Source organism: Monodelphis domestica, chromosome 3, assembly GCF_027887165.1.
Source record: "Monodelphis domestica isolate mMonDom1 chromosome 3, mMonDom1.pri, whole genome shotgun sequence".
NCBI lineage: Eukaryota > Metazoa > Chordata > Mammalia > Didelphimorphia > Didelphidae > Monodelphis > Monodelphis domestica.
In genome coordinates this window covers 299,866,640-299,878,467 of record NC_077229.1, presented here as the reverse complement: position 1 = coordinate 299,878,467, position 11,828 = coordinate 299,866,640, and the positions used below count along the sequence as shown (strand labels likewise).

Below are 11,828 nucleotides of genomic sequence, written 5' to 3'. Positions count from 1 at the left end.
TCATTTAATTCATTAGTGGGACTCCCTCCACCTCTATAGAAGTCAATAATCAGTGTTGTTTGTACCAAAGATAGATATGTGCTCTTGGCCTACTTGGCCTCAAAAGAGAGTTCCTAAAAAATGACATTTCTAAACTTCAACCTCTTAGCTAGAGAAAAAAGGGGATGGATTTCCTCAGCAGCACTGATCTTGAATTTTGGCTCCGGGGTAACACCAATAGTATGGGAATTAGTCCATCTACCAAGAAAGGGAAATCCCTTTTGCAGTGTCCCTCTTAGCAAGAGAAGATAAAGGATATGGACCTGATACAGAGAAGAGCAGTAACAAATGTTTGAAACAACATAGTCACAAAGACTCCTGGACTCTTCATAAGAGTTCATAGTGAAGCTTTTAGGAGTATAAACTAGCAGGTATCTTAGAGTCAGAGGAATTTTACAAAGATAGATTATTAGATTTTATTTTCCTATGCAATCAATTTATTATCAGTAGGGTAATTCTGTTGTCATCTGTCAGAACTTTCATTACCATCCAGAAACATCATTCATTTGCCAAATGAATGAGCTACATGTTTTAATATCCCTTTCTGTGTTACTATTTAACATTTATAATTGATACATTTGTCAGAATCCTTCGCCTTCAATTACACCAAAAATTCCTCCTACACTCCTGAATGTAACTAATTTGCTAGTAAAACATCACCCACTCTTGATTGTGTTCAGTTGCCTCATTATGTTGATCATACACTTCATGCCCAGAAACAACTTTTGATGTGCTATGCCTAAATTCAAAAGATGTTTGTTCCAATTATCAGAAGTCAAACATGGAAGCATTTCCATGCCTTGGAGAAAAAGATGAAGCATTTTAGAACTTTCCCTCAACCTTTGCTGTTTAATAATGTAGGCTTTGCTTACTGGAGAAGGAAATAGCAAACTACTTCAGTGTCTCTGTCAATATAGCTTCATAGGCAGTATGGTCCATTAGGGCACAAAGATTCAAACAACGAATGACTGAAAAAACAGCAACAAAAGACTTACCTTGCTTCTTAAAAATAATTCACAAACATAGTCATTCTCTGTGACTTAATATTTCCAATGCATGCTTCAGATTACTTCAACTGTGCCTAAGGACAAAATCTAAAAGAGCCTCAGAATGGTGAATCAAGATTTTAAATTTTATTCTTATTATCTTTGGCAAATCAGTGTAATGTAGTAGAAATAGTACTGGATTTGAAGTCAGAAGACTTGACTTGTCATATCATTTGTACAGAATAATTTACCTCTCTTCTCCCCGGTTTTGTCATCTCTAAAGCAAAGGGAAAGAACAGATTGTTTCTGAGACTTCCTTTCTGCTTTGTGACTCTGCCTTCCTCTGCCTTAGTTTCCCTATGTGAAAAATAGGAATAAGAATGTGTTATTGTTGCTACTTTCACTGCTATAGTTGCTGTTTTTCCTACCCTATCAGAATATTGTTATTGTACACTGAGCAATGACTCTTGAGCATTTTGAGCTTTTCTCTTCATTAACTTTAGACAAGGTAGACCATGCTCTTTGGTTATCAATAAAAGGTAATATGTGTTATGGGGTGAGGGAATTCTAGTGACATTAACAAAAGGCAATGTACTCTAATTAAATTTTAGTTATTTGAACTATGAATAGGGAAGGTAAGTAAAACAGAGAGCAGAAACAGTGTTATAAATGTCTTCTCTCATTTATCCCACTATTCATTTTTATTCTAATTAAAATAAAGCTTATATGTTTCAAATATTTGAATAAATTCTCTGTTTGTCTTCTTTTATTTTCCCACTCCCCCACCCCCACCAATGCTTTTGAATTAATTGGGAGGCTTACATTTTCATGAACAGCTAAAATAGATGAATTAAAGAAAAAAATGTCTGTTTAAGGGGGAAACCATTATCACCAAGAGGAATACTAAAGTACTATACCTAAAAGATTCCCTATTTTTTTCAGAAAACTCATCACTCATAGTTATTAATTTTTATTTTAATTTGGCTATTTCCATGATTAAATAATACAGTTTGTACACTTCTGAAATGGGTCCACAAATACATACAGTATATGCCTGTCATAAACAAATTACAATAATAAAAAATGTCTTTAAGTCTCCATAATATTACCATCTAATAGCATCGATAAGACAATGATAGTAAGAATCCTACAGGTAGTTAATAGTTGTACAATAACAAAATACAAGTTCTAAGTAAATCCTTGCTTCTAAAGGATGCCTGCATGTATTTTTGTCATGTTACTCTAGACAATAAGGAAGAATGAGGGTAGGTTGATATCCTAGTAATATCTGACACAATAGTAATATGTGACACAATAGCTTATTTCACCTTCACAACAACTCTGTGTGGTTGGTAATGCAGATATTAGTACATCCAATTCATAATTGAAGAAACTGAGGTTCAGAGGTTAAATGGCTTGCCCATAACTATACAACTTGTAAGTGTAAGGATTAAAACCCATGTCTTCCTATCTCTAAATTCGACACTCTAACCATTATGCCAAATGGGGTTGGACACCACCAAAAGAGATCAATTAGTCTTCTCTATGGCTTAATGTAAGGTAACAGCTCTTATGTACTGTTTCTGTAGCTCACAGAACCATATAAAAAATTCTTGGTGATTCAGAGATATCACATCTTTCCATTATATCCTTACTCATAAAGCCATGCTTCTGTATGGTTAAACAGATAATAGATAACAGTACCACTTAGAATACTTTACCAGTAGTTCTCTCCACAATTCATTCTGATTGCACTGCAATTAAGCACAGTGCACAACATGTGGTAGACACTTCATAAATTCTCCCATTGACAGCAATAGGGGGTGGAAATAGGTTTATAAAAATAACTAGCTTTAATAAGCTATATTAATTAGATATGACCCTTAGTGATTTGTGATCAGAGATAATGTCTATACCGCATAGCCTGAAGGATATTTCAAGTAATGAAAACTGCCAAAATGGGTAAGTCCAGTCCCTCAGTGACATTTTGAATCTGCATTAGCTAAGTTCTCTATGTTCTTTGCCAAATTTCTATGTTGATATATTAGAACTTCTAACTAACAAATTAGAATTCAGTTAATTTGGGGAGGGGAGAAAAACTAACAGTTTTATTACTTATACAGAAAAAAATGGAAAACATTTCTTGGGCATTTGAAATATATTCACATGAGTTCCTTTGAACCCTTTTAAGCTTTAAAGAAAGGCAGTATTCAAAATCAACATTTGAGAATTGTACATCAGTTCTAGGGGAAAGCCTGTTTCAACAGTTTATTACTATTATTCAAAGTACAATAATTTTGAGTTAACATTTCCAAAATTGAAAGCTGTCAATTTTTAAAACAGTTCTAATCTGTATGAAAGAGATAGTTTTATCAGGCATCCCCCTAAGTAAGCTCCCCATTCCAAAGTCAACTTTCCCCAAACGTGGGGTTGAAACAATGATCTGAGTTACTGTCTCTCCCTCCACAAAAAACAAAAGCAACTCACTACCAAGGAAAAAAGAAAGTGTTTGGAATTTTAGGTAATCTGCTTAGAGATTAGTTTAAATTAATTAAAGTGACCTGATAGTTATTGTATTCAGCTTTAGATTTTCTGTAGAGACACGACCACAACACAATATAGCATATACACACGGACAAAATCTCTGGAAATTAAAAATTCTCTTAAATTGTTGTTGGAAGGAGTTTTTTTTAATTGAATTCTAGTGCTATTAAGATAGCATTTGTTAAAAATGATACTGAATAAATACAAAGTATAAAAGAAATATAAAATCTAGACTTATGCTAATATATCTTCATATGCCACTGTCCCTTTAATTCACATTTTGCCTGGCATACAAAGAACTGAAGGTAAAATGTCTGAGTGAAACAAAGATTTGGTTGAACTACTTTGATGATTGCCTAAAATATTTTATGCCACTTTTGGGGAGATGATGGAAGTTAAAAAGGAACTCATCATGGATTCTCATCTGTTTCTTCCTGTGACCAAGGGTAAATATTTACAAGACATTCTTTAGGATTTAATGGAGGGATGTCCATAGTCATGGCCCTGAATTTATGTTATCTAATCATCAGGATAGAGATTATTTTAATTTTTCCCTTCTTTATAAACTTTCCATTCAAATTTAATCATTCTAGAAAAATAAAAGTGGCATAAATCTGAAACCAAAAGGGACCTCAGAGGTCATTTAGTGCAGCTAGATGCAATTCTCATTTTAGAGATTTTTTTAAAAAATGGATTCCAAAAATTGAGTGACTTGTCTAAAAGTAACAGAGATAATAAGAGTCAGAGGTGGGATTTTAACCCAGAATCTTTGAAGCCTGACTCAGTACTCTCTCTCCCCCCTTTCTCTTTCCCTCCATCTCTCTTTCTTTCTCTCTCCTCTCTCTCCCTCTCTCCCTTTCACCCCCCCCCCTTCTCTCTTCCTCCCCTCCAATAAAGTAACTATTTCTGAAATAAAATTCAGAAGAAGACTCAACTGATCCCAAAGTTGGCTGAGGGTGAATTGGAATGAAGAATTGGGTGTGGAAATATTTTGTTTTATGATGGTAACTGCTAACAAACACATTTGAGCAGACATTTAGATGGTTTTAGTTCCAGCATCCCACCACATTGAACAACAAAAGCTTGGCAGTAGCATTTAGCCAATGTGCTCTTGTAGCAAGAAATCTTTCTACAGCAGGTGGCTCCAAAACCATAGGTCTGAATTTTTCTGATGACAGTTTGTTTGTTTGTTTGTTTTACTCCTGCAGACTCAGAAATAAGCAAATTGGAAAGCAGGAGCTCTAAAACCTTAGTTTCTAACATTAGATCTCCTTACAGCTCTAGGAGAGGGCAGGGAACAGACAGACCCAAATGCTCAAAAAGGAAAGACTGTAGCTAGAGACTTTCTCTGTCTAGAAAGCATTTCTTTTACTATTCTATTACACTAAGTTTATCCCAGGCAGGTCCATGGCTTGAACTGCCTGCATCAATGAGTCCCCTTTTATTTAACAAAGGTCACAGTAGTTTCACTGAATACAGTTCAAAGAGGGAAACTATTGTACTTAAGTTAGTTTAAGCTGCCTTAATGTGGATCTTTCCCTGGACCCAGAATCCACTCAGAGATTTCAAGCTAGCTGCTTATTGCCAGTTCTGTCCCTTCATCTTTTCCTTTACCCTGTTCCCTCTCTCCCTCTGCCTCATTAACAAGACAAAACACAGTTATTTTCCTTAAAAGAGGTTTAGAAAGGGAAGCCAGAAACTGTTACTCATTGAAGCCACTTCCTCCTTCTAGAGAGGTCTCAAAGAGATTTTTATGGTCAGTGTCTTTTCCAGCACCAGGACAACTCCTAAGGCACCCCGCAGACCATTTGGAATGTGGTAGAAGAAAACCTTAATGCTCCATCCCTTCTAAGCAGAAGAAAAATTGTTTAAATAAACAAGAGAAAACACCTGTCTCCACTCTGGTAATAAAACACAGAGAGAGGGAAAGGGAAAAAAGATGAAAATAGACCACTTACAAGGACAATTGGTATGTTTCACTTCAAGTTAAGCAAAAGAGAACAAGACATTAACACATCATTGTAGGGGAAAAAAGCACTAGAGCTCACAAAATTTTTGTTGGGGAATAGGGGGAGCAGGAATGGGAGGCTTAATAGTCCTATTTTCCTTTGTTTTTCTCCAGAGGGTCCATACTGTTTCCAAGAGCTCAGTTTTGTTTGACTTCAGTTTGAAATTAAAGGAAAGGTTTGCACAAGACACTGAGGAATCCTTCTTAGTTTTCCATTGCCTCTTCCCTAACCCCTCAAAAAAAAGTTGGTGTAAAGAAAATGGAAAATCTCTTTAAGTCCACAGAACTTGCAAAAAAGCGAAAGGAGAAAAAGGCTTTGACCAAAGTCACCTTCCCTTTATGAAGGCTATAATCTTTCAGACTGCCAATTCTGGCTCTGAAAGGTCAGGAATTCTCTGACCAAGGCGGAGAAGAGTGTGTGGGAGGGATAGGAAAGAGGAGATTCTCAGAAGAGCCCCAGACTTCAAGGAGAGGCCCGACATTCCACCAGCTTCCGGAAGCTTCGCCGAAAGTTGTCATCGAGAAAAGCATAGAGAAAGGGGTTGAGGCAGCTATTGGCATAGCTCAGGCTGGTGATGAAATAGGAGACTCCGATGATGACTGGAGTTTGTGGGATATCCATTGTGAGGGCGACTATGGTGCTAAGGTGATAAGGCGTCCAGCAGAAGAGGCACACAGCCAGAATTACCAGCACCATGAGAGTCACTCGCTTCTTAGCCCGATCCAAGGCTTTGGCATGACTGTCCAGCTGCATGGCCCGCAACCGACACAGCATGATGCTATAGAGGATGCAGATCGTAGACACAGGGATGGCGAAGCCAAGGATGAGTGTGTAGATGCGACTTATCTTCCACCAAAAATTCTCTGGCTGGGGAAACACCAGGACGCATTGGATGCGACCCTCCTCTTCGTAAAGTTGGGCAAAGATTGTAAAGGGCAGAACAATAAGCGTGACCAGGAACCAGACTGCCAAGCTGACCACTTTGGCCGCCCTGTAGGTGCGGTAGGCCATCTTGCGAGATTCAATAGTGGCCAATACCACCAGGTAGCGGTCGATGCTCATAACTGTGAGAAAGTATAGGCTGGAGAAGGTGTTGTACTGGTCGATGGAGATGATGAGTTTACACATCAGCTCCCCGAAGGGCCACTGCAGTAGCAAGTAGTCAGCAATGTTAATAGGCAGCACCAGCGTAAAGAGCTCATCCGCAATGGCCAGGTTCAGGATGAACAAGTTAGTGACTGTCTTCATCCTGGGAGCCCGCAGCAAGACGTAGAGCACCGCTGTGTTGCCGGTCAGTCCCACTGCGCAGATCACAGAGTAGATGACCGGCACTGCTATGTACAAGGGCTGCAGGAGCAGGTCTGGGTTGGAAGCATTGTGACTCCCAGGCTCTTCCCCATCTTGCTCTGAGAGCTCCTGTGAGCAATTCAGCTCCGGGTTCGGGCAGGATGAGTTCGTTGGTCCAAGACTGGATGATAGATTGTACATCTTCCTAAAGCAAAGAATCACTCGGTTCCCGAAAGTCTGCATGCACTCTCAGGAAGCTGAGTGGAGGAGAAAGGTGAAAGTAAGAGAGAAAGCCTATTAAGGGATGCAAGAGATTCGTCTGAGTTCTCTTCTCCCACTCTCACTCCCCTCTTTTACTTTTAACCTAGTCCCTTCGCAAGCTGTGATTTCCTTTACAGTTGCCTCACCACCAGTACTCTAGTCAGAGTACAGTAGAACCTTCAAAGCAGTTCGGAACCAGAAGGGCCTCCAACCCCCTATACCTGTGACTTTTCTAAGTTGTTCTGGAAGCATCACCGCCAGTCCCTGAAGCCAGTAAGAGACTGGGTCACCGGCAGCTGAAAAACCTGTCCTATCACTTCTGATTTCCTTAAAGCTTAAAACGATTATCTAAGCACACCTCTGAGTTCCAGGTTCCTGGTCTACCAACTGCTGTTAAGCTCATTTAGCTAGGAAAACAGTGTGTGTTTGTGCCAGTAAGGGAATGCTTGGAGAAGAAAAAGGATATTATACATCGCCTATTAAAATCTGGTTCATTTAATCATTTCCCTACCTGTGAGTATATCAAAATAACAAGTAAACTATATCAAATGAAATAAAAGGTTGGGCAGGGTCGCAAGGACAGAGTCAGAAACCAACCAAATGTCGTCTTTCTACGAAGAAATAAAATCTATTTAGTCTCTCAAAGCTATAAATCACTGAACTGCATTTACCACTGCAAATACTGCTGCGTTTATTGAGCATTTGTTGTTCCTTTTGCATCTCCCTAAGTTAATAGTAATCTCGTAGTTCTGTTTCTCTAGTTTTCTTTCATATTTAAAAAGTGAACTTACCTTAGTAACTTCCTGTTTCGACTCTCCTTCAAAATGATCTGTATACAAGCAGTTCGAAGATCCTAAACTCCAAACGGGAAAGTCTGGACAGCTCCGACTCTGAATGTCTGCTAGGCTGCTGAAATCCTGGACAGCTCTTTCCCTTCTCCCACTACTACCAGCCCAGCTTTTGCAAAACCCAGCAAGACAGCGCAGACGCAGACGCAGAGCAGCATTTTTCCCTGTTCTTAACAAGCAAAGAGGAAGGTTGGAAGTGATAGCCTACTGTAACTTTCCCTGAAAGAAATGATTTCTCTGGCAATTATATTAGAGAATTTAATGGAGATCTTAATTAATATGCTATTCATCATTAAACCAAAATTAAAGACATTATTCTTTTTTTAAAAAAAATAAAAATCCTTACCTTCTGTCTTGGAATCAATACTGTGTATTGGTCCCAAGGCAGAAGAGTGGTAAAGGCTAGGCAATGGGGGTTAAGTGACTTGACCAGGGCCACACAGCTGGGAAGTGTCTGAGGTCAGATTTGAACCTAGGACCTCCCATCTCTAACCCTGTTTCTCAATCCACTGAACTACCTAGCTGCCCCCCTGACATTATGCTTTTTTGAATGTTGTCCCGGGTAATTTAATACCAAATGACTTTGGTTCAGTTATACTAGAGTACATTATTCCCATCTCTGGACAAAAGGAAATTAAGTAAATATTGATTTTTAATATAAATATCAAACATTTTCAGTGTTGATGGTAACATTGTAATATTCAGCTACCTTTGTAAATTCTTCTTTAAAGAAAATATTTCAGAACAGTAGAATTCCAGGTGAGAGGTATACTAGGCTTAATGATAGCTAATTTTTTTTTTTATATTTTAAAGTTCATGAGATAGCAAATGTATATTCTATTATTTTATTCTCAGAAGAACCATGAGAGGTAGGTGGTAGTATTATTTCTATTTTCTAAATGAAGAAATAGGCACGGGTTAGGATTTTTCAAGTAGAGCATGTAAGTGTCTGAAGCTAATTCAAATGCTGGCCATCCTGACTCCTACTACAGTACTCTAATTCACAGTACCATTTATTTGCCAGTTAGTAGTTCATCTTAGTTCTTTTTGAAAAGGAGTCATACATAACTAGATTTGGAAGGATTATCAGATCATGGATTTAGAGTTGGATGGGGTCTTGGAAGTAACCTAGTAAAATCTCATTATGCTAACAAGAAACTGAGACCCAAAGCACATAAAGCAAGGATTTGAATCCTGATCCTCTGACTCCAGATCTATCATGAGTTCCACTGTATCTGAAATAAATTAATATAGCTCCCACTATTTCTAAACAAACTGAGGTTCAGAGAGATAACATATCTTTTCACATAGTACTTCTTAAAATTGCAAGTAACATGCCACAAAAGGAAAAACTATCCCCCTTTGAGTAAAAATTTTCTATACCTTATTACTAAGAGGTTTTTTTCTATTTTCTACTTTTTAATAATAGTATACTGATAACATTTTCTACTATTATTATCTTATGTATTGGGAGGCTTATAAACTTGTAACAAAAGGAGTCTAGGAAAGCACCTAGTGTCTGAGTCATCAAAGATAAACTGAAATAAGCTGCCTGAAGGCTGTTACCAACTAATTTCAGTACATGGCAAATGATCTGAGAGTTAGAGACATTCCTCACCTATGAAACAGGGAAATCTGTGGAAATCAGTAGGGATTATGGCTTTGAAATAATAATCAGTTGGAATTCTGAAGATCACATAACCTGGAGTGCATTCAAGCCTAAAAGTGAATCTGAAAGTGAATTTGAACTACAGTCTTCCTGACTCTTGAAGCCCAGAATTCTTTCCATTGATCCATCTAGTTGCCTTCTAGGCATGTCACTTGCCCAAGGTCACACAACTAAGAAGAGTCTCAGGCTGGATTTGACCTCATGTCCTCCAGATTCCAAGGTCAGTACTCTTAACCACTTTACTGCAGCTTCCTCTGCTTTGAAAAACAGACCCACAGTCTACATCAGGCCTTAGTTGGAAGACAATTATATTTGACCAGCCTTGAAGATCATGTATTTCACTGACATATCATTTGATAGCTAAGAATGCAACAATGAGGCATTAAAATAGGATTTTGAAAGAAAGCATATTTTGTGAAAATGTATGGGAAGAACATTTACAAGTGTCAGTATTCTCTAACCTTCACTTATTACCTTCTTGAAATACATTAGTTTAGCAGGCTGTTTAAAAATATGAGGTGTTATGAATTGTGTACTTCTTCTAAGGATGTGGCAATAATTGATTAACTTAAGGCACAATTATAAATACTTATGTGATATCTAATACAAAAAACATTTGCTAAACATAGAATGGTAAGAACAGCAACTAAAAGCTTTCACTTAAGAAAGGTTTTGATAAACTCAAATGTATTTTACCAAGAAAACTTAAATTTTGATTGGTCTTATACTATAAAAGCAAAAGCAATTTTCAAATTCTTTTCAGCAATATGAAAATTTGCCCAAATGCATAAAAATTCTGTAATAAATGAAAATTGGTTTGAGAAATGTAAGGATTTAAAAAATCATTGTTGTGGTCACCATTTATAAAAAAATAATTAACTTCTTAAGTCAAAATGATTGTTAGCAGCTTTTATTTACAGCTAGGCAGAGATATTAAAGTGGGAAATAGAGGAAAGAGATAGAAAAAAAATTGCCTAACTACAAATTCCTTAAATCCTAATCCTAGTGCCTTCAGACCCTGAAGAAGAATCAGAAAGCAAATCTCACTAGAATCCAAGATCTTAATCAGGAACCCAAAATCCAAAGAGCCAGGAGATGCTGAAAACTCCCACAAGAACCTTTAGTGCACAGGAGGCCAAGACCACCAAGAGTCTTCACCAGAGTTCACTCTGAAGAGAGTATTCCACCAAAGCACCAAGACAGACAGACAGAGAGAGAGAGAGAAGAGAGAGAGAGAGAGAGAGAGAGAGAGAGAGAGAGAGAGAGAGAGAGAGAGAGAGAGAGAGAGAGAGAGAGAGGAATGAATCTTCACCTGGTCTGGCCTTTTATACTTCTTTTTCTATGTCACTTCCTGTCTCTCTCCCACTTCACAGGAACCAATCACAGCCTCTCAATTTGCCTAGCACTGCCCAAGGTAGGGCATTTCTTGTAGTCTTTAGGGATATGAATTTTTTTCCTAGTAAGTGACTTGTGAACTCTCTTATTTAGTGACTTGCTAAATGTTAAGTAGATATATTTTAGTTCTTGATTGATTAACTCAAAATAGACAAAGGGAATCTTTAAAAAATCCTTTCATAATTCCAAATTCATTTGTACATATAAGACAGGAAAATAAATTCCATTTTTGTTTGATTTTCAATATTCTTGCATTGGCCACATTCCCTGTACTTCTATATCATAATCTCTTGATGAATCAGTTGAACTCTAAACTCTCCTTGCTTGAAACTTTTGCCCCTTTATAATATCTCCCACTTTCTACTACCTTTGCTTCCATACATACACATTGCCCAATAAAACTGAGAGGAAATTACAAAATTATTCTAACTGCTTCCACTACGAATTTATGTTATATAACCTAAACTTGGGCTTCATTATTAGAATTCAATCTTTTTACACCTCCCTAATTACCCCTCCCACTATAGCAGCTCTTCTTAGAAGAAGCTTTTTATCCCTCCTCAAACTTTCCTTGGCTCCTCCTAACCCAATTTTCTAAGCTGGGAACCTTATTGAACTCAAATAGTAAGATCATTCACTGAACAACCTCTTCTCTATGAAGGACAGCTAGATTGATAGTACATAGCTCAGTAGATAGAGTGCTGGGGCAGCCTCCGAGACCTAATAGCAATATGACCTCAGGAAAACCATTCCCTTGATGTAGTAATGTCAGATCTTTTACCAAGTGCCC

General features: G+C 37.6%; 1 protein-coding gene across 1 annotated transcript; it reads right to left on the bottom strand.

Moving 5' to 3' along the window:
• Positions 1–2,013: 2,013 nt before the first annotated feature.
• On the bottom strand, positions 2,014–7,845 carry NPBWR1 (neuropeptides B and W receptor 1). Its single transcript, XM_056823914.1, has one exon. The coding sequence runs from the start codon at positions 7,106–7,108 to the stop codon at positions 6,041–6,043; it is 1,068 nt and encodes a 355-aa protein (XP_056679892.1). The 5' UTR covers positions 7,109–7,845; the 3' UTR covers positions 2,014–6,040.
• Positions 7,846–11,828: the final 3,983 nt, after the last annotated feature.

Excerpts from the sequence above, each read along its gene's own strand:
- NPBWR1 (XM_056823914.1), bottom strand. The coding sequence starts at position 7,108 with ATGCAGACTTTCGGGAACCGAGTGATTCTTTGCTTTAGGAAGATGTAC.